We start from the raw sequence: 23,297 nt of genomic DNA, 5'->3' as shown, positions 1-23,297 counted from the left end.
AGCACGGATTACATCACAGCAAGCAGGTTGGTAGCAGTCAGTGAGTTTTGTGTGGTTGGTGGTGAGGTTTGTGTTGTGTAACGAAGAAGAAATGGAAAATGTAAATTCTGTGCCAAATAAATGAAACTTTTAGTAGTATTATACATACATAGTTAAACGAAATTGGTCGACTTATTGTTGTAATTAGTGAATCCCTCCCATGTTGGGTTGAAGTATGCTGTAGTTACGTGTTTTGTGTGTGTGTGCGTGTTTGTGAGAGTCGGAGGTGAAAGAAAAGTCGCAAAATGGCGGATCTAGAGGCGGTGCTCGCAGACGTGAGCTACTTGATGGCTATGGAGAAAAGCAAATGTACTCCAGCAGCCAGAGCTAGTAAAAAAATTGTACTTCCAGATCCGAGGTACGTACAAATCATGATTACAAATATCAGCATTTTCAATCTAAAGTGTGTGTTGAAAAGGCAGCTGTCATTCTTGCCGTGAAAGAATTCTGTATTTTGACAGCAGCCAATCATCATACATTATGAATAAGATGTTTCTAGTTTTCCAAAAAAATAAGACACATTGACATATTCACTTGCGAATGGCCGAGGGATATAATAATCGTAGCACTTTTTATGTCGTAATTTGAAATTAAATCCACGGACACATTTATGTTTAAAATGTGCAATGAATGGGCAGTGTTATTCATTCGCTTCTGTACTGCATTAAAATTTATCTGAGATTAGCTTATGTCAACATTACTGATCTAGTCTCTCAAGATGTAGAGCAAGTCAGTGTACAAAAGAAGAATCATACTACAGGGGACAGAAATACTACTAGCCTAAATGAAAACATTGGAGTAGCATCGTAGAAGTGCTTAACAAAAAATAAGGCAAAACGAGTTTATAAGTTTGAAATTTTGAATGCCATTAACATCTGCAAATGATGTAAAATTTATAAATTTGTCAACACAGTAGAAGATCTGTGTCAGAAAGTATCCTTTTAATGCCAATTGAAATTGTCTTCTGTTGGTAAACAGATTCTTAATTAGTACTGGATTTTGATATACAGTTGAATACATGCACAGAATCCACTGTTTTGGTACACTGAATTTAGTGGCTGGTTTCCAGAGATCATGTTTGTGTTGAATGAACCTCTGAATTTGACTTAAAAATGTTATGCTTATCTGTTATACATCTCATTAAAGCAAATATGTACTCAGAAGTAGGTGGTAAAATGCAAATATAAAAGAATGCTCTACATGACACTTGAGTTCCTGCTATAATTCTGATCATTTTCTTTTGCAACAGCAAAACTTCATTACCATTAGATGAATTTCTGCAGAAGATTGTACCATATAGAATAGAATAGAATAGAATTTATTTACATTCCATACAACCTTTATAGGCCTTAGCCAAGGATGTAGAACATTACATGACATTAGTGAAAAATATGAGAACTACAAAATTATGTGGTATATGTGGCATCAAAATTTGATTTATAGAGTAATTTTAAAACCAGTAAAGACACTAAGGAACTTGTAAAGCATAGTATGATATGCTAAATTCACAAGTTCCATCAACTTCAGCAAATGACAGGTTTTGAAGCTGCATTTATGGTGGTGGATGGTATTTAATATACAATGAAACAATATAGGATGGTATACTGCTTGGAGTACACTGACATTTCAAAGGCTTTTTTCATGCCATGTCATGAGTGTTTACTTCATCAAGGCAACCATAACACTAACAGAATAACAAATGAATACAGTCATGTCAAGTATTGACTCTAGTTGGTCTGCATTTTAACTTTATCCCAACTTGGGCAAATATTATTGTTTCATGTAACCATTTTCCTACCTTTCCATCAGTCCTATGACAAAACAAGCTTGTAAAGTGAATTTTGTACCAGAGTAGGTGGGTCCCTGTCACCATGGAATGGCACATCCTCAGGTCATGGATGGAGGGACAACCTCCAGTTATGAAGATTAGCTGGGACTATGCTGAATAAGCAGTAGTGGTTAGCCGGTAAGGGGTGGTCCTGCAGCTTGGAGATTGAGCATAGGGCCAACAACCCTTCACCGTAAAAGTGTTCATGTTACAAAAACTACAGCAAACCCTGAAAATTGGATTGATTGTATGGAATGGCCCAGGCAACATTTAAAGGACTTGGGAATTGGAACAAACAACAATGGTGGATCATAGTTATAAGTAACACATCATTTGATAATGTTTCAAAATACAAGCATCTGGGATCAGCAATAACAAATAGAATCAAGGTCCATGATGATAATAAGAGCAGAAGATGTTCGGGGAATGCTTGTTTTTATTTAATTCAAAAACTGTTATTATCCCATTTGCTATCCAAAATACTAAAGATCAGGATATATAAAATAATAATTTTACCGGTTGTCTCGTGTGGTTGTGAAAGATTGTATCTTACCTTCAAGGAAGAACGCAGATTGCAATGTTTGAAAACAAGGTGCTCAGGAAGATATTTCGACCATGAAGGATGAAAGAAGTGGGAATTTAAAATATTGCATAGCGAGAAGCTCAGCGAATTATGCAGGTCACCTACCATAGTGAAATGGTACACCAAATTCTTCTCCTTTAACAGAGACATTGGCTTTATTGAAGTCTATAAATAGTTTATGTACTGTCCCATTGTACTCCATTTTTTTCTCTGGCATCTGGCAAATGTGGAAAATTTGATCAGTTGTAGATTTGTTATGACAGAACCCACACTGATGATCCCCAATAATTTCATTGACGTATGGAGTAAACCTTGTCAGAGGAATGTTGGGCAAAATTTTGTATGCAGATGATAGAGAGAATCATCGATAATTATTAGTCAGTCTTGTCACCCTCTGTATGTATTCATGCAATAATAGATTCCTTCCATTGCTGTGGCATTTCCTCCTTATTCCATATAGAGCAGGTAAGTTTGTGTATCGCAGAATGCAATGTTTTGCCCCCTGCTTTGATCAGTTCTGCTGGAATCCACTCCAACCCAGATGACAGGTGTCATAGTAGGGATGTGGTTTAGTTATTTTGGGAGAATGGAAATAGAGAAGACAAGAGGATCTGAAGGGAGAGATTTCAAGGCAGAAAGTGCCTGTTGACAAGGAAGTAAAAGGAGAGGTTGTGAAAGAGACAAGTTTCAAGGAACACCCTGAAGGGAAGGCTTTTGTAAGGACCACATTCAGAGTAAATTTGAGTGGAAATGTGCCTTGTCTAAAGAGAGACCATTATTTTGTTCCTTCAGGTGTAGATGAGGGGCTCCAGGGTGAAATCATTATCCATTTTATCCCTTTATGGCCTGAATATTTGTTTGTTTAAAATTAAATCCACATGTCTGTGTAGCTTCTTCACATAAACACCAAGGAGCTTCTGCCATGGAGGACCCTACAGTTAGTAGGGAATCAGAAGTTCCTACAAGCCAGATGCCCAGCATCCCTTACTTACTATGGGAATCTTCCAGCAGAAGGACTTGGAAGCCTGATCGTCTATAAAGGGCTTATGTTCTCGCGATGGAGCTCAGTCTCTCTTGCTGCCATGGTCATGCATTTTGGTTTTTAGTTAGATTGTAACCATGTGTGTTTGCCAGGATGGTGGAGGTGGCAGGCTCCTCTGAATTGTTTGAAACCGCCTGCAAGACTACGTGGTGTCGTGACCTACTAGGCCGTGCTCATAATTTTTGCCATCATGAAAATCTCAAACCTCACAAAAAATTACATTTTTTTGAGTGAATCCAGAGAAATAGCTCGATTTCCAGAAAAAGCAAAGAAACTTACATGGCTCCCACCCACCACCACAATTTTCAGTCTGGGGGGAATTATTATTTCAGTTCTGATATGCAAGAGGTTGTTCATGCCATGCGTTGTGACAACCTTAATTTTGTGAAGGCATTCGAAGGACTCGTTTCAGCTAGAAGCAAAACTCTGGTGGGTGACTGTGTGTTGAAGCAAGTAAGTAGTTTCAAAATTGAAATGTGGGGTTTTATATGAAGTGGGAAAAGGAAATACATTGAAAGAAGCGAATTTTGATTATTCTTGATAATGTTATGAGTCCTAGTTTAGTTCCAAGGCAGCATCGATTAATGAACTTATTATTTTAGCTGTCCTGTGAAACGTGGAGATGAAATTCATGTGACACAGCAGAATGCAGATTATTAGACCATAGAAGAGTCTGTTTTTGAAACGCTGCTTATGTTTTATAATCCCGTAGTTATTACTCGGTGTGGGTGCCGTAAGTAAGGCCTATATTTGCGCGGAGTGTGCAGTGTAAACATGGACTGACATTGGATCGGTTGTTGTTGTGATTCACCAAGGGACTGCTACAGTTGAGTAAAAAAGTGACTGAATAAAACAAGTTATAAAATGTCATGAAATGTCATGAAATGGATGTAAAAGGTGACCAGGCCTCGTGCAACACCCTGGAGATGGCGTCTGTGAATCGTTGTCAGGGGCAAGAGGAAGCCTTCGGTTCCACACTGAGGGCACTTGGCGTTCGTTGAGATCGGCCGCTGTCAGGTCGGACTAGTTGGTGTCTGTTGCCTTCTTCGTACTTTTCGCCACCAAGTGCCGCTTTTACCGGCGCGACGTTGACAGCTTTCAGGGCATCGGCCGTCTGCTGCACGGTGCGTTGTGCCCCCTCGCGGGTCCATCGTAGTGCCTTTGTTCATTAGAAGCCGATTGCTTCTTTACTGGTCATCATTCAGGATCTTGCTTTCGTAATGACTTTTGTTTATTCTCTTTTCAGTGTGCGCAGTGTGATGCATAGATATCTGGAGAAGAAGAATGAAGTGAACTTCGATAAAATTTTCAACCAAATGTTGGGTGAGTACACGAACAATTTGTCTATAGATAACCAAGATGGCTGACAATGGGCGAAGCGCATTTGAGGGGTGCCGTCATATCTCGCATTGAGTAGCCACGTATTGGGACGTTTCGGTAGTTGCGTCTTGTATGTCGGCGAAACAAATAACGCGGCAGTGGCGAAGCATTGGCGGAGTTGCACGAGCGATGGGCAAAAGCGCGAGTGAAAGTCTGCAGATGTTAGCAGAGGCTGCGAGGGGCATGAAAGGTTTAGAGGTGTTTTTTTTTATCACAAGAGCATTTTGAGTTTGAGTTTGAGTTTGTTCAGCAACATCGAGCTTTGTTTTATGGACGTACGTACTGGCGAGGCTGTTCGTAGTGGCAATGACGCACTCACTGTCCTGGAGTTTTTGGCCACTGAAACTGGACCATCCATCACATTCGCCAGACTTCATGTTATTCCCAGAACTTGAGACCGCCTCGACGGGACACGCGGCGACCTTCCTGAAGAGGAGTTGGTGCGCGAGAATGTTGCTTCGAAGGCGACAGCAACCATCAGCGTGTAATTAAATAAACACGGCTTTTAGTGGGGCATTCCTCGCACTTCGCGAACAGCAGCAGCTCCGTGGTGTTCGAGAACGGCTCTGTCTTCATGTTTCGTCAGAACCTGCCTTGAGCGCTGTCCGGACTGCGCATTTCTCAGATTAAATGGCGTGGCTCTCTGTTGCATTGCGAGTCGGCGGGCCCTTGGATCGAAGCATGGCAGGTGATAGATCATAGTTCATGTCTGCATGAAGTATTTTGTGTTGCGTTTTGTCTCCTTTTCGCAGTTGCGAGGCTCATCGCTCGATTCTTCCGTGTCCTTGTCTAGGATGGAGTGGCGTGCCTCTCCTCGGGGCAGCCTGTGTCCTCGCTGAGGTGCCGTGACGTTAATTTTGTAGTGAAATTCGGCTGTTCGTGAGCAGATTTTGTAATTTTGTGATAAGGTTTTCTGGAAATGTGCGTAGGCGTCTTGTGTTTTGTAGCAAGTTTGTGAGAAATCAATCCATTGCGTAAAATAATAAAGGAACGTTTCGCCGTGTGGAGAATGTTTGGTGGAATACAAAGAAAATACTTGATTTATTCCGGAGCAGGAAGAAGTGAGCCCGAAGGCCGGAGAGGCGTTAAAAATAGCGAGGAATGCGTTTGGAAACTGTTCCGGCGGCGTTCAGTTGATAAGGCGATTCCAGCAGCCATTTTCCTACCGCACTGGACATGCGCCCGACCGAGAGCTTCGAGGTTTCAGTTTGGCTGAACCGGATGCTCCTCCTTCCCTCTTATCTGATGATCTTCGCAGAATATTTCCGTCTTGCGACTACGCGTGCGTCGTGTTTGCCTTCTCGTAATTGGTCCTGCGTTTACAGCCCGTCCCGTTCTGAATTTGCTGATGCTTTGAACCTCGCAATTCCTAATAAGCGTTCCAGAAAGTTCAAAGTCCCATGCAGGTTTTCTGGTGTTTTAAAGCCCTCCATAAATAAATAAAATCACTATTTGCGTCTTTTTTTTTTTTAAAAAAAAGGAGTGACTCTGATAAACTTTTTCGTGAGTTACCGTTCATGAAGATGGTCTTATCCTCGTCGATTTTGGAAATGCTTCATCCGGCTAGGCGGTGGTGTTCAGTTTCCAGACTTACTTATCTTCTGAGTAATGTTTCCAAAGCATTTTAATTTTCCATTCATAATCATTTGTGCCTTCCTTAATTTCACATTCCCTCTGTTTTATTACTCGAGGACGAACCGATTCTGACTTTCGACGTGGCCACTCACAAACCTTCTTCGTTCGTATCTCAGGAACGCTTTCGTCTCCGTGCCCAGCGATTCTAATATTTTTTAAGAGCGATGTTTGTGAATCTGGACGTATTTCTCAGTGCCTTTTGTTTGCCGACGCCTCGTAGTATTTTTAGCGTTCCCAAAAATTTGCATTCGGCGCAAAATTGTTGTCTTGATAATGGCACGAATCTCAGTTTAATTTAAATTTATTTAATATTATCTCTTTCACTCGAAGATCGCTGTCTTCTAATCAGGTAGAACTTTACCGACGTTTCAGAAGTCGTTGCAGCCTCCATATACAGCAGTGCTTCCTAAATCTGGGTAAAAGTGTTTTTCTTTGGGTAACGACACACCCGCATGTGTGGAGTAGGATTTTCCGCTCTTGTCTTCATAAAGAGCACAGAATCCCGAGTACGGCGTGAGGTATGCTCTGTCTCCAATTGCTCCCAATTTTGCAGTGGCGTTGCACTCATTCATGGTGAATAATTACCAATTTTTTTGTGGCTGAGGTTTAAAAACAAAGACATCGCATCAAATTTGTTTGCTTCTCTGCAGTTGGTGGGTAAAAGGAGGTTTTGGGTAATGAAGGGAAGAGTTTGGAAAGCAGTGGCGTGATTTTTATTGTTTCACGAGTGGCTGTCGTAAAGCACGTGAACAAATTAGTTCAGTCAATAACTAAGGAATTGTAAGTTCCTGTGCTTGTGGCTGGTCGCACTAAGATGCCATGGCAGCGACACCAACAGCGATGCCATGGCGTCCAGCTGCCAGCTTTCGACGCCAGTCGAGCGAACAGATGGATCAGCATTATGAGATCACGAAATGAAGGCCTATTAGCAAGGAGAAATGTCCACTCTTATCACTTTTGAGAAAATGAGATTTACCGTTATCAAAACTACATACCTGGAGTGAATTTCAATTCTGTAACAAAGAAATAAGTAAGAAAAATTCTCCATACGCACACTTTGCAAGTCCATACCATTATTGAATTTGAAACATTTCAGTTCTTGCAAATCACATGTAATATTACATGAACAGACTTTATTTAATAAAACATTATAAAAGCAGGTTTCTTCTTAATTCACATTATTTGTGATATGTAGATAGATATATAGATTACTAAACAAAAAAACTTAAAAATCAAGTTGCCATATTGGAAAGCGGCCCCACAAATAAAGCCATAGAAACACTTCTTAGCAAATTCTTTCTTTTCTACTGTAAATAAATCTCCTCCAAATATTTCCACAAGTTCTTCCCAGTTTCCTTTTTTCAAGTCCCGGTTTGCGTATTCAATAGCAGATGAATCCCGTAGTGATGGTCGGGACTGAATTTCAATTATCAATCTTTCGGTGTCGAAATTATCCACGTTTGGAAGAAACAGAAATACACACAAGCACATTCACGCACGGACGTCAATGGACTGGCCACATATTGTCGTGTGATGTTGATTTGGCCTTGGCAGCGATGCCAGTAGCAATTGAACTTGGCATCTTGGTTGGAAGCGCTGCCAGACGGTTGCCAGGTGCGATATATGACTACTAAATTAATGCATTGAGTTTGGCCGAGATGCTGGCAGCTGCGCCATGGCATGGCCTCCCGTTGGCATCCTAGTGCGATACCGCCCTAACTCTCGTTCGTTATGTGTCGAAGGTGCAATGACGCGTGACTCACGCTTAAATAGAATTGCGGATTTTCTGAGCTACGTCAGTTGAGTCAAAATGTTGGGGCGGGCCGTCGTGTCACGCGGCCTTTGCGGTGGCTCGTGCTGTGTCCGCGGGTCAGATGCTAACGACGACTGTGAGTTCGGCACCCGATATTGGTACAACTGACTGTATAAACTAAGTTAGCATTGTCGAGTTTCGAAAGGAAGGTCTTTTGGAATCGGTGAGCTTGTGTCGTTAATTAAATTCTGGTTGATTCAGTTGAATATTTTTATCACGGGATGAGTGGCGGAGGTGTCACTGCACGAACATAACAACGCAGGCCGTCCGTCCATTCCTCCAACACGCGTTTCGTCCCATACTGCTATCATTTTGAGGCAATAACATTGGATTTATTGCGAATGCTTTCGGTGACAATTGCACGCAAGTGTCAATTCCCTGCTCTCGGCAGGACCCGCTTGACTGCCCGCCAAACGATTAAAGATTTTCCCGATACAAGTCAGACGAGCTCGCCGTTTTATAAGAGGGACTGAAAATGGTGTCCCTATGCACGCACAATTTAAATAGCTTCAAATTTACGGCTTCGTCGCTTTGGCAGCTGACAATTTCGGGATGCCGTTCTCTTGCGCAAGGCGCTCGTCATTTCTGTTGTGTGTGTGTCTTTCTTAGGTTCCTCCACGGCAAGTGACCGAGTGGACCTCCGTGTTGCCTTTTATGCCTTGAACTCTGATGTCGGTAAATTTGTGACGAAATTTTCTCACACGCCCTTCGGCGCTATCGAATCATGTCCACACTCACTCCATAGTAACGAGTAATTAACGCGCTTGTACGCTCAGGTGCGCTGCTGTGTGAATGAGTTTATCGGCAGTTGCTGTTAGCGCTGGGCGGAGACCGACGCGGTTCCTGCCGGGAGCCGCGCGCGTAACTGTCGGCGATTGCCAGCGGCGAGGCAACGGAGTCCGACCCCTTTCATCCGGATATAAGTGGGTATTTTTAGAGTTGGTGAAGAATGTTTGTCTGTCGCTTACATCCGTCATTTCTTTACGGTGTCGGGCTTGTGCACGATGACCCGCCTCGGTATTTGCAAGTCGCATCTTCCGGTAACGTCCCGGAGCCCTGCGTGCCTGCACGATAAACAGTTTACTTTTAGTGAAATTACATTTACGCTGGTTTACTGCGTGTTCTTTGGATCAGAGACGGCTCCATCCAATGCGGGCCGCGGCGCAGGCGCTGAGCTGCTAAAAACGAGGAGGGTACGTAGTTCAGAATGCCACATCCTTCCAACCGTCGCAAGGAACCTTCTTCGTTTGGGGGGGGGGACGCAGAAGGGCCTCAGCTCCAGCGTCACCCTCGTCCTTTCAAATGAAACTCCGTTTCTCTCGCATTGTCGACGGCCGCTGAATTGGAATGCGTTGTTCGTATCTGCTACGAGCATCTCCCTTTATGCCAACTTAGTATTTACTGTCGTAGTTGGAGAAAATCGACAGTGTAAGTAATTTATTTTACGGAAATACGTGGCCTGCCTCTGTCTGAGGGCTTCTTCTTGTTTCAGGTTATCTGTTGTTCAAGGACTTCTGCGAGACGATGGCCGAAGAACCCGTCCCCCAGCTCAGATTCTACGAGGAGGTGAGTGAGGAAGTGGGTATCAAATACAAAGTCTTTCAGAAGACGTCGGATTCAGTAAGGAGAGAGTCTCTCATTGAATTCGGTGTACGGATTAAATCACACGTGGGCCCCGATTTACGCCGGGGTTACGTTCCACCTGCTCAGGGTCGTTGGCCGACACTAGCGCCGCCTAGGTACGCTTGCCTTTTCGGAAGTTCTTCTTGTATTTGTTTATTTTTTTCATTATTTTAAAAGGGCCCACGTGTAGTTGAAACATTTGTCCGGTACATAAGTGGTCTCAAAGAAGGGGGAGCTTTGTCAGCATTGCTTTTTAAATTTCCATCAGAACGAAGAGCCGTCGACAGCCACAAAGCGAACCGAGGGCGGATGACCCTTGATAGGGCAGAGCATTCCTGCCCGCAGAAAGGCGCGTCCCCAGTCTGCTGCTGCAAGGACTCGAAGTTCGTCTGCGTCCTGCTCTTTAAATACGCGGCCGGTGATTTCAGGCGAAGAACTTTTGTACAATCATAAACAAATGCGTGCGTGTTTTCGTCTTTCGTGGGGATATGAAAGGAAAATTGGATGAATTTGCGATGTGAATTAAAACGAAGTGGTCTGAGGACATTACACGGACGAGCTCTGTTTACGTGTGGCGTAGCGAGAAGTGGGGGTGCGGGGCGTTCGAATCTAATCCGTATGATTAAGCCTAAGGGCGGTGTCTGAAGTCGACGGCCTTGGAAATGGAACAAATCGCGATTAGTTTGCGTGCTAACTCTTGGCTTCCCGAAGACGGACTCCAGACCAGCGTTTCGAAAACTTCAAGACGCTCTAAGGCCTCTCGTATTTCGGAGAGAGTGGAACTTCGCCCCTTTGCTGGCACGGGCCCAGCTCAGGACAGATTATGGAAGGTAAGACGCACCAGAAACAGCGCAGAGTCGCTAGTCAGAAGACGAAGACGCCGTGGTCGGTGGTGCGGTCCCCCTGGACTCGCGGACGACTTTGCCTTCGAACTATGCAAATGACGCGTCTTTAAGAGCGCAAATCGACGATGACTCACGGGGCCGCCATGTTGTTATTTCCCGATATAGAAAGCATTTTTGTGTTTTTAGAAAATGTTGCAAATGCACCTCACAAGTTTCTTCGTCCGCCTTCGGTCGTGGAAAGTCTGAAGACTTCGATCTTAGGGCAAACACGATCGCGTAACGTCAGTACCAAATTTCATCCAGATCCGTCCGGTGGCTGTGGGGTTACACTTTGACGTTCGCGTTGAAGACGTTCTCTGCCTCCAGTGTCAGGAAATCCTGGAGCCCCGCCGTTAACGCGAGGTTTTCGCGGCGGTCACGATTTTCCGGGAGACGCTGGCATCCGCGTGCCAGGAAGTTGAATTTCTGCTCCGAGTGTCGGTCTGGGGGGGAAAAGTAAATGAACGACGAAGAGGCGAAAGAAACCCGCATTCAGTGACGCACGAAGACCGTCCACCCGCCTCTTCCTCCCAAGGACCGCTCAGGTGGCGGGCGGTTGGCCGGAGCGAGGAGGACGTTCGTGTTCTGTTTGTGTTTTATTTTACTTATTTCACTCTAAACACCAAATGATCTTAAAATCACAGAAACCGATGAAAACACTAGAACACGCGTGCTTATTCTTCTTCTTCTTATTCTTCTTCGAAGATCAGTCTGCGTCATTGTAGTAGAAGGCTCTAGGGTCGATACTCGTAGATGTTCGTCTGCCATTTTGTAGGAACTTAGAATTCTCAGTTGCTTGGGGCTTTCTGGTTCGCTGGTTCGTGCTGGAAGACGACGCCTTCCGTCATGAGGGCTGGCGCGCGCGGACGGCGAAATAAATTTTGGTTCCCTCCACTTGAAAGCCAAATTTCACAAATTACACGAGGACCTGCGTAAGTATCCAAAGAAATTATTCAGATTCTTTCTTATTTCGGCCGTGGAGCCTCACGGACTTGTTTAGAACTAAACTTCTTCATGTGCCTACCTCTTTCGGGGTAAACACGCGTTTCGGTATCGGCGTTAGAACACCGAGAAATTGCGTGTCTCTGAAGACTGGGATTGTCCACTGGGTCTTCCGCTCTGTGGGGTCAGAAGACGCGTTGTTTGGTTGGGACACCCCTGACTAGAGCCTCGGACTAGTCGATCGATACTTGCCGTCATGCATCCAGGTGGCAGCAGCTGCTCTCGAAAGAAATGCCTCTTAGGGTCGGGCATTTTGTTTGTGGCTCCGTAAATATTTACGCTGCGTCACAGTGAGGTCCTGTTTTTTGTGTAGCGGAAAACCCGGAATCTCGACCCATTTTGATTCGAGTTTCGTGTGAAGCAAAATCGATGTTGAAATTCGCGCAGTCCTCCAGACCAAACAGCTGTGTTATCGTCTCTTGGCCACGTTTGCTGTGGCTCTCCAGTGTCGGCCACCATTTTTTCACATCACGAACCTGTCGCTTCAAAAATTAGTACGCGCGAATCCGTGCAAAAAAATTTCTTATCGATTACTTCGGCCTCGCCGATCTCCTGGCTTCATCGCCGCAGGAAGCCGTCGTAGATGCTCGACTTTTTCTTGCCTGCTTACCCGGTGGTCTCTTTACAGGCTGATAACGTGGCTAGTGACCAGCGGAAGTGGGAAATCAGAGCGCGCTGAGTGAGAGAAAGTCTGGAAGTAGAAAGACTCGGACGTTCGGGGCCCCGTCTCGAAACTGGTCGTCAGTTTATCGCATCAAAGGCTGGCGGAAAGCATTCGGATTCCAGAGAAGTCCTGCAGGAGGGCTTGGAAAGAACGGCCCACGGTGTCCGCGATTGGCTGAACGGAAATCTTCTGCCGAAATGGGCACAGTAGGATCTGAGGTTTTCGCGCCCGCTTCGTCGAACGGTGGGTGCAGCGGGCTGCTATTTCTTCAGGAAACATCAGACCGCCACAAATGTTATGACCAAAAGTTTACCCCAGATTACAGTAAAACAAATACCGAAACGCGCACAGCAAAGCTCGATTATAACCGGAAAAGATACGTTCACAAATCACGTGCCAAATTACAACAAAGGATATTGACAAAGAAAAGAAACTCCTCTTTTTAATCCATCTCTCACCTGCCTTGGACCCTGTTTTGCATTTTCGTGTTTGCTGTCAGGAACACAGTCATCGCACTTACATTTTTAAAGATGGTGCCCTGTGTAATTCATTGTGCAGATCGAATACTCCCTGCGCCCCCTACAGCTGCTCGTTTTTCGTGATTACACAACTTGTTGCCTGTTGGAAATTCGTCTGTCTAAGTACTTCATGGGTCTTCGATTTATAACGTCGCCGTAAGCCGGTCGGAAGCTTTACCGATAAAACCAGCTCAGTAGCCGAGAAATTGCGAGCCGTTCTTCCCGCTACAAAGAGCGAACTACGAGTGTTTTCCCTCGCAAATACAAGTTGGAAATCACAAACGATGCTAAAAGTGCTTGAAGACAGATCCCAGTGACACGCCAAACTTTTCTTTCGGCCTGTTTCTAAGAAAGCCCCAATTCCCAATTCTCTTCTGTCGATACACTCAGTTTTATGCAACGCTGGATTTTGAGGGCGCGATCTCACGTTCCACGCGGCGAAGGTCGCGTTCTTCGGACAACAGCTTTCGCCGTTGAACATGTTCGTCGATGCCGCTCGCCTCATGTCAGCGCCGCGAAGTGGCCGTCGTAAAACGCGTTTTCGCATGCGCGCTCTTTCAGTGTCTTGCGAGGAGTATCCTGACCCCGACACGGTGGAAGCTGCTGCGCAGGCGCTCTGCTTCGCGCGCAGTTTCACTGATTGATTCGCCCCACATTTTCGTCACAGGAGGGGGGTGGGGCTAAGAAGGTCCGCCGTCGTATTACACGTTCCCCGATTCGCGTATTTTCGATGTGCGCGGCGGGGGTGAAGTCCTTTTGTGGCCTGGAAGCGTGGAATGTGCTGGCGGCTGCTGTAGTAGGACAGAGCCGCGTGTAACGTAGTGTCCTGGCCGTCCAGAGTCGGAACTGGAACAGACGACGTTTCTGCGCTAGTGACATCTGTTTGGCCTCTCTAGATCGCTTTCTTTGTTGTGTGTCTTGGACAGCTTTCTCTGCTCGCCCGCTCTAAGACCAGTCTGATGAGTTGCAGACTGACCACTCCCGAGCATCTTCTTGGCATCACGACAAATTCTGCCCCCTTTGCGTGTTTTCCTCCTCCCCCGATTCGTTGCCGAATATCGAGGGCCGCTTTAACTTTGCACAGCGACAAACACGTTTTACCAGTGCAGATCTTTTTGCTACGAGCGGACACTGCCAACGACTCTGGAACGTGGGCCTAATTCCAGCTATCCGCAAGAACGGCGGGTGTTAAGGATGCAATTCGACGGACTCCGTGTGCGGTGTGTCAGGAAGTTGTGGATGTGCCCGCAACCCACCACATTCGTGACCTGGCACTGGATCGTTTGCTGGCATTCGCCGTGTTCTTTGCAGAGACGCGGGTGCACCACTTTCTGTTCTCGTCGTTGGTGAAATGTTGAAGCGTGCGTGTGCGTATCTAGCGCCTGAAAACGTAACGCGTGCAAGAATGCGTCACTTTTGAATCGGCGCTGTTTCTTAAAAAAAAGGCGGAATGTTCAGAAATGTGAAGAGTTCGTTCTGTCCAGCAAATTCTACGGTGCAAGAGAAAACTGTGAGAAATGGCCATTGTATCTAGCGGACTTCGTTAAACGCTTATTTGTTTGATTTTATTAGGTTTCCTGCTCTTCACACGACGTCTTGACTAACCACACGCAGAGTTCTGAACGCTTGAGGCTGTATTTACGTAACAGACTGTGATGACGTCATAATCCGGTTTCTTCCTGCCGAATTGATGAAGCGCCTCTGCAGGTTGGCTGTAGGGAAAAGAAGACCGCTCGTTTCCTTCCTTCGTGGGAAGTTTCGCATCGCGATGTCGTTCTTTTGTCACGTTGCATGCACTGTGTTGTTTGTGGTGGGTCTGCCCAGTTCACTTCCGCCGTCCAGTTTACTCGCGCTTGTTGAAGTAAAATTTTTTCCAGGAAGTTATTTCGTTCCCGGCCGGCGCTCTTCAGGAAATACCAGCGATTAATAACAGGTGGCACCGAAAATGGCTGGCTTCTTCTCGTAGAAATTTACGGACGTGCTCTGTTTAGGTTTCGGAATTCAAACTTTGGCGTTTCATATACGAATCTTACGTCACCTTGGCGATGCGCCCTCTGCAGCTGAACCATCTGTTGGTTAAGTACAAGTTGAGTTTTAGAAAATATTGAAGTTTATTCATAAATTTAATTAAGTGATTGGTCATTTAACCTAAATATATTTGGAAATAACCAAAAAAAAAATTTGATGTTCAGTAATTGGTGAAAGCATGCATTTTTCCAGAGTTCATTATTTGCGCATTAAGGCCTTGCTGTATTCTTAGGTGCACTGAATGTTAGCTACATTTTGCATCGTTCCCAGGTTTCATACGTTGCCTGTAGATAGGCTGCTTTAACCTGAAATTTTCCCTTCAGGCTTCCTTGCTAGATTCTTCCCAACTCATTTACATTTGTTCTCCCATTCAGTGATGGTAAGCAGTGCGGTTAAGAACATGTAGATAAGTAATGGAAGGAATAAACAAACTTAACAACAGTGGAGGGAAAGCTTTTCAGCGCCAGTTAAGTAACGTACTATTTCCTTCTTTGAGTTCTTAACGTGTACATTTCTTCGTGGAGCCACCATTTTCATCGTATCTTGCGTCTTGCCTTATTCAGCTCTTAATTTGTATATGCCCGTATGCTGTTATGTGGCTGTAATATTCAGAACACAAATCTGATATGACATTAAATAATGTTAGTATGGACCCAAATAAATACGCCGGAACTTGTGTGCGACAGCGTTTTTACTGCAGTGAAAGTGTGAATGTAATGAAACTGCTTTGCATGGAAAGTGAAGTCAAGACTTTTGGAAACTGGTCTTCTCTAATATTTATTATTTTCTGTTCATATAATTTTCTAAAATGTGGAATTAGACCTGGATGAGAAGGAAGGCTGCTTGCAGATGTAGGAAGCCATGTTGGGCTGTAGACAAAGAACTTAAATGGAACACTGAAAAAATTGAGAGAAATAAAAAAGAAAATATGTATTGCCGTTCTGCGCTGTGGGCTACAAACACATGAGGTATGCACTGTGCAGTATTTTATGTAGAAAAACCTGTATTAAGTGGAAATGTGTCTATGGCATTTGGTATTCCTCTTTAAGCAGGTTTTAGTATATTTATTATTACCAGGGCACTGTTCAAGCATCTTGCTTTGGGGAAGCTCTGTCAACTGCAAGTGTAACAGAATGTTTAATGTAATTTGTTGCAGATCAAGCAGTTTGAGAAGCTAGAGTGTGCGGAGGACAGGCGGAAACAGGCACGAGAAATATACGACAACTTCATCATGAAGGAGCTTTTGTCGCATTCGCACGTAAGCAGCTTTGTCCCTGTCAGAAGGATCTTCGTTTGTTTGATGCCTTGTCTTTAAGATGGTTGTGTAGAACCTGCCAATGGAAATCTTCTCTGCGAAATCTGTTTAGTGTGCTATGGGGAGTACCTCTGTAGAGCCACAGTTTGGGGGCCCATCTGGCACTTGTGTTTTTATGGAAGTGTATGTAATCTGCTGATAGAGATATTCATCAATAAATTTTATTGTCTTGAAGTGAGCTGCGGGACATACTCCTCTAGAACAGTGGTTTCGTGGAACCTTCTGACAAAAACATTCATTTCACATATTAGTGGCTTTTTGTCATTTGTCATTCTAAATAGACACATACAATTCAGTCCTCATGATGCCATCTTCAGTGGTTTTACATTTGGATAAAAATTCATCCTTTACATCATATAAGTATGCTCATTTTAATGCTTTTTAATCTTAAAACTTGAAAATTAAAATTATCGTATTTTAATCTGTTGCATTAAAGTGGTAATTGGGATGGTTGCATCCTGTTAAAATTTATGAAAACCAGTCAGCATTGTTATTTTAAAGTTGTGCTTGTTCGCTCGTTCTTTTAGAAATAAGGTTCACTCATATTATTGTCCTGACAGTTGTTTCTTTGGAACCCTGTGGCGTCCTAGTCCGCTGAGGGAGATGTTCACGTACAATCATATTGTCTTGAAGTGTGCTGAGAGAAATACGAAACCAAATTTTGAGGAACTTTCTGACTGAGTTGTTTTATATTCTGCTGATGTTGATTTAGAGCCATATTGCCTTGTAATGTACTGGGGGAAGCGTTTCTCTTTATGTATGAATGAGCAGCAATGAAATTTAATCACTGTAAGTAGTTGATCAACGTTCACCAGATAATCTTAATTTAGATAATAAGTCAAAACTGAAAAGGGCCAGAATTTATTTTTTGGCAGTTTGTTTCTTGATACAGAATTTTCAAGCCTTCAGGTAGGATTGCATTTGTGCTGCTAGGATCAGCAGATGTGCAGATGTTCCACTAATGCCAGGCAAACAGGCGAAACAGTGGATATTCTGAAAAAAATGATATCATCCTCATAGAATGGGTTGATAACAGAATTGTTGTCCTTGGATGAAACTTCGTGGTTAAAGAATCTATTGATCGGGTTGAACACTGGAATAAGAAATATGTCGGAGTTTGTGAACTTAAAATTGCATAATCAAGCTATAGGTGGGGCCAGTCTTTCTGATGACATCTTGATCTGCTGTCAAATCCAGGAAATGGGCATAACGTGTGATATTCCACGCTGCTGGTTTTGCTGTTGATAAAGTTGCTTACAAAACAGAAAAGCTGTCACGGTGATTTGTGCTGTGAAGAAGATTTCAGACCTTCTGCATTTTCATTTGAGTGTCCAGAAGACTGGTCTGATCTGGCAACACAGTCACTGATAGGAAGAGTTTGATTATGCACTTCAACAGCTCAAAGAAGATATTGAGACAGGACTGTGGTGTTGATAACTTTCTACTGCTTGATCGTTCAGTGGGGTTGAGTGTTCGTAGTGCAATGCATATTCTGGAGTCACATGCATAAATGTGGTGACTGCCTCCATGTGACAATGTAAAAACTTATTTTAGGTCTTCCAGTTAAAATATTGAATGCATGTACCTTCAAGGGCTTTTCTGACACAGTTTCTTCCTGGAAAGTGCATCAGAGAAAAGTCTGACTGGTGATGAAAAAGAGTAATTTGCTTTTCTTCCAAATTGAAACACAAATTCCATTTTCAGTAAAATCTTCTTGGGCAATCAGCCGCGGCAAATGGTTAAAAGAGGAAACTGACATTTCAGGAACCATCTCCGTCCTCATCACGAGAACCCTGAACCATTTGACGCTGCTGATCGCCCGAGAAGATTTTATTGAGTTACGTCGCCCCAAAAGCTTCAAATAATGGAAATAGCATAATTACTTTCTGTAATTAATATATTTTATGAACCAGGCAATTATGCTTTAATGTAATGTTAAGTATGTGAAATGCCTGTGATTCTTTGTAATTTTCTCGTTGATTCTTTTTCCCAGTGTGCATACTTTTAGGAAGACTGTGAATTGGTGGTTACTTCTTTACAGAAGCTGTATACCACACATATTTAGTTTATTTCAAGGACAGTTTCTACACCTGAATTTTGCTGTTTTTATAGGATTATTCAAAAGAAGCAGTGCTTCATGTACAAAAGTATTTAATGAAGAATGAAATTCCAGTTAATTTATTTGAGGTAAGTGCAAATTGGAAGCAGATTGTATAAATGTGTTTTCACTGTGATATACATTATATTATTTTTTCATAATGTAATTGATCTACTCATGTTTATCTGTTTGTAGCCATACATCGAAGAGATTTATAATCATCTTAGAGGTGTACCTTTCAAGAAGTTTTTAGAAAGGTGAGAATGAAGGTAATAATTATCAGGAGCGCAAACACCTTAACACCTGGGGTAGTTTAGGTGAGAGATTGCAGTTTGTGGGACTAATATACTAAAATCTTGTTAGGTACTGAAGGCTAAGAAGATCAGAAGAAATCTTGTTAACTTCATATATATATAGTGATATTACAGATTATTTTGAACCAAGTAATTGCCTGGAAAAGTTACATTACTGTCACTTGAAAGTAAGCAAAAATTCTTTCTAAGTTGGCAAGTGGTTTAATTTAAGACAATATTGCATGAGGGCTTCTGGCAGCTGTGAGACTCATTAATACAGGTGACAGGAAAAGTGCATTTTTATTGATTGTTAAATTGGGTGGTGCATATAGTTACCACTTGGTTGTAAGTGATTACAGAAAGCTGTCTGTGTCCATTCATTAGTAACCAAGGTTAGTGACTTGAAACAACAGTTTTGTGATACTGACGCATCACTAGAAGAAGAATCCTCGCAAAGTAAATTCAGACAGGCTTCTTTTGTTATTTACCTGATGTCAGAATTTCCTGCAGGACTCCTATTTTGGATATGTGACATGTTTAAAAAGTTTAGTTGTCTTAGCTGTTGGTACTAATGTTTCACTGCAAGGTTGTTTAAGATGAATATAAAAATATTTAATGTATCATAATCCTGTACAAACCGCTTAGGAGAGCACTGGTGGAAAGGCAACTCCAAATATTTTATGCTTTTGTTGGGGAATTTAAAAATCAGGTTTTTCTCATTTACTGCATTAAGGATGTTCACACTGCTGATAAGTTTTCATGGTGTCACCCTTTTATTATTACCTGTCTGGTAGGCACATTTTAAATTTTTGATCTGAACACATAATATATTAATTTCCAGTATTAATAGATACCATTGGCAACTGTAGGCTGCTGCCCTTTAATTTAAAAATGAAATCAAAGGGGGAGCTGCTCAAATGGCTGTTGGTGTCCCTTTCTGCCTCTGAAGGAACTATTGAACTTCCACTTTTGACAAAAATGACAGTCGAGTACACAGGCTGGAAAGAGGCTTTGGGCCATGATAGTTGTTGAACTTATTTTTTTATGATCAGTCAACAGTTACAGAAATTTGACTGTAATGCACACATATACAAACATAACCAATTAGGTAAAATAACCCTGAACACCATTACTGTGGCAATAATTATAATAATTTTTTTAGAGCAGATACAACCATATTCTCCTTCTGTCTGAGTTTAAGTCAGCAGGATGTATTTTGCTCAAGGAAATTTTTTGGGCTCAGTTCCATTCAAAACAGACACATAAACGTGTGTGAAATTCAGTTGTTTTGAAGATATGGGCTTACGGAATTGCATTGATTCAAGCAGTGATGTCTTTCCATTTGTGCATCAGAATTCCCCAAAAAAAGGAAATTTCTCAGCAAACATTCAGAAGTGTTAGACTGTGTAGTGGGGTCTCGCTGCTTGGCCACCAAGGCCACTTGACTAACTCGTTTGGATGGCACTGCAATCTTTGGGATGTGCGACATTCGTGGTATATGTAGTGAAGTCGAGCACGAGGCCCATAATGGATGCTTTTGCTCACAGAGGGAATGATAAACTTCCTCGTCTGAGGTCTGTTCTAACATCTGACAAAGCACCACAATGTTCATAAATAAACAGGAAGGTTTTTTCATGCACTTCCCTTATTGGTGTGGACATTAGCAATAACTGCATAAAATTTAAATTATATATATAATTTGTCTTTGTTAAATTTGATAAATTCAATAAAATGTAAATTATTCATACAATTATTCTGTGTACAACCTGGTTTGTTAAAATTCCCATTATCTCCCAAACAGTTGACTTCTGGACATGTTTATCTGAGTCACATTGGGGCCTGAAGACATCCTTAAGCTGTGGGTGGCCTATTGTGGGACATTGCGTATAATATTTACACTTGCAAGGCTAATCAAATGCTGTGTGACAAGATCCTGTGCTTTCTGTCATGTTATCTGTGGCCTTGTATGTGAACTTATGGTTTTTTAAATGTTAACATCTTTTAATTTCTAATTCCTGAGGAATTGTGTTTTAGTGAGGAGATAGGTAAGTTTCAGTTCACAAATGTTGCAAATAGGAACAGTTGATTCTGTTACAAAGTCAAGGCATAAGAACGTACTGTTCAAGGTTTAATTCAGGAATGTACAGTCACATGAAATGCATAGCCATTTTATCTCACCCTGTTCCAGCAGAAAGTTTTAGTTTTGTAAGTGCAAACCATCTGGTAGATCATTTGTATGCAGTGATCTCACTAACGTTTATTTTGTAGCCTTTGATTCTGGGACTTTTTCGTAGTTTAGCAGAAGTAATTGGTGTAATATTTGTGAGAATTAAATTATTTTATAATTGCAGTGCTCAGGCTTGATGTTGAAATACAGTTGTGCATGCAGAAAATTTATATGTAGTACAGATGTTGAATGAAACTTTGAATGTTCATCGTCATTGTGAAGTGGAATCTTTAACAATCCATACGCATCCCATGCACATACGTTTATAATTTCTTCCGTACAGAGTAGAGCAGTATCAATGAACATGTGAGCTTATGAGAAAATAAACTGGTTTTTAACTGTGTAGTCTTTTCTCCCATAATGTGTTTTCATTATGCATATTGGTTATAACACAAATGATTTATAAGAGAAAGCTGTTTCCATAACACAGGTGCATGTTAGACATAACGTGATCGAAATAAAGTACATAAAAGAATTCAGAGAAGTAAACCATAAACGCAGGTATGAAAAGGGCTCCGGTCATTTTGAATTGGCATCGAATATTCTAATGCTGAATTCTTTTGACTACCACTTACACTGTCAGAAAGGTGTCAATATTTTTGTGCGGGTTAACACTAACGTTTTTTGGTGCATATTAATAAAACATGATACCATGATTTTTTCATAACACATTTTTATCCAGGAATGTAACTTGCATTATAGGAGAAATGGCTGTATTTTATGGCATTATAGCATTTCTTTAATTTTGTTTTAAAAATATTGACCTGGTTGTTTTTGTATGGTACAGTATCTTTCTGGATTCAGAAATTAAAGTGTGTGTGAAAAAATAAATTAATAATTCTCAGATTTCAAGAACTTATGATTTTCAGATACTGTTTATATGTTCATCAAGCATTTTACTGTTTCTTAATACTGTGTTTATTCATATATTGTTACTTTCTCTTTACAGTGATAAATATACAAGGTTCTGTCAGTGGAAGAATTTAGAATTAAATATTCAGGTAAGAATGTATTCTGCAATTTTTTACCCTCTTTTCCCCTCACTTCAGAACTGCTGTAAAATATGTATATACCACACAAATGAAATGCTTCCTAAGCAGCAAATATTATAATTGCAGAGTTCTTTTTGTTCATGTTTCTTGCACCATCATCTTAAATTGTCTCAAGTCTTGTTTGAAACAAGTTTGGAAAGGTTTAATTTATACAGGAATTTACAGTTTTTACGTGTTCTTTGAATATTTTGAATTCTAAATGCACCTAACCTAAAACTTCCCAAACCAGCCTAATCCATAGGGGGCTTTGCCCCAACCAGGGTTCCCCATCTCATGGTGCATCAGCTTCTGTTTTGCCTCTGCCCCACAGAGCCATCACCGAGGGGTTCTTCCCCGACAAGTTGCCACACCCCACATGGGGATGTGCTCCCACTGATGGTTGCACACCCTACATCACAAAAAACTGGCATTTGCCCAGTGCACATCTCCTTTTCAACCTCAAGCCACACATCAGATACCTCCCAGTTTCCTCCTCATGCAGGTTCCCAAGGCAACTAAAATTACCTGAACTAACCTAACTTCACATTGGAGAACCCACATAGACTTGGGCAAAATACTATACCCATTTGTAGATGTTCTTCATGCCGTATGGGCCCGTTCATGTCCGTCTGCCAGATTTTCCTAGCATCTAGGTTTCGGACACATTGTTTCAACATGGAAAGTGAGATCATTGTTGAAACACCCTTTTACAACAGTGGGTACTGAACGTTTTGTGACCAAAATGATGGTAAGGGAGACTTGGATCCAGTGCTACCACCCAGTACTGTTGAACTGTGGGTTATCACCACAGCACCATTATACTAAAGTGCTCTCAAGTTAACTACACCAACTCTTTGTACTGGTAGGCTATCACTGGTGATCAGAGTCAACGGTTTCTTAATGCAAGTATTGTTTCTCATAATAAGATCATCAATTCTGGGATAAGGTTCTGCGAGCATTGCATCTGAGGGGCATACGGTGGCCCCACAATCAGTTTGCTTTGCTAACACTGCAGTTTATACATGGTCATCAAGAAAAGACACCAGCAGTTCTAAATGCTATTATTTGCCGATACCCTTCACTCTCATTGGTTAATTTGGTGTCACGGAAGATGCGAGAGGAGTGTATTATTTTTATTTGTAGTACCCAGCAATTGCTAATGTGAACCAAAATATCTGTGCTGCCATGGTCTCTTCTGCTGTGGTATGAACTAGTTATGTCTCGAAGCTGCCGTTGCGTGGTAGCGGCTGATGTCTCGATGTGATTAGTGCCTGGTCTCTGGGCAGTTCGTTCT

The 23,297-nt window shown here is 42.3% G+C and overlaps 1 protein-coding gene across 2 annotated transcripts in view; it reads left to right on the top strand.

Moving 5' to 3' along the window:
- Window positions 1–20: 20 nt before the first annotated feature.
- The window catches only part of Gprk1 (G protein-coupled receptor kinase 1), a 60,028-nt gene continuing 36,751 nt past the window's right edge, over window positions 21–23,297 (top strand). The window contains exons 1-7 of one of the 2 annotated variants that reach the window (XM_022086579.2): window positions 21–397; window positions 4,739–4,815; window positions 9,813–9,886; window positions 16,196–16,297; window positions 18,467–18,541; window positions 18,648–18,709; window positions 21,922–21,973. In XM_022086579.2, coding sequence (XP_021942271.1) covers window positions 285–397; window positions 4,739–4,815; window positions 9,813–9,886; window positions 16,196–16,297; window positions 18,467–18,541; window positions 18,648–18,709; window positions 21,922–21,973 — 555 coding nt within the window. In that variant the 5' untranslated portion in view covers window positions 21–284. Of the gene's footprint in view, window positions 398–4,738; window positions 4,816–9,812; window positions 9,887–15,171; window positions 16,008–16,195; window positions 16,298–18,466; window positions 18,542–18,647; window positions 18,710–21,921; window positions 21,974–23,297 lie in introns of those variants that run through there. The other variant, XM_022086582.2, reaches the window with a different exon arrangement.

Source organism: Zootermopsis nevadensis, unplaced genomic scaffold (assembly GCF_977971745.1).
Source record: "Zootermopsis nevadensis isolate Lab colony 2312 unplaced genomic scaffold, Znev_1.0 Znev_ptg000019l, whole genome shotgun sequence".
Classification (NCBI taxonomy): Eukaryota; Metazoa; Arthropoda; class Insecta; order Blattodea; family Termopsidae; genus Zootermopsis; species Zootermopsis nevadensis.
The sequence above is the reverse complement of the archived record's forward strand: the minus strand, read 5'-3'. Positions and strand labels throughout refer to the sequence as shown.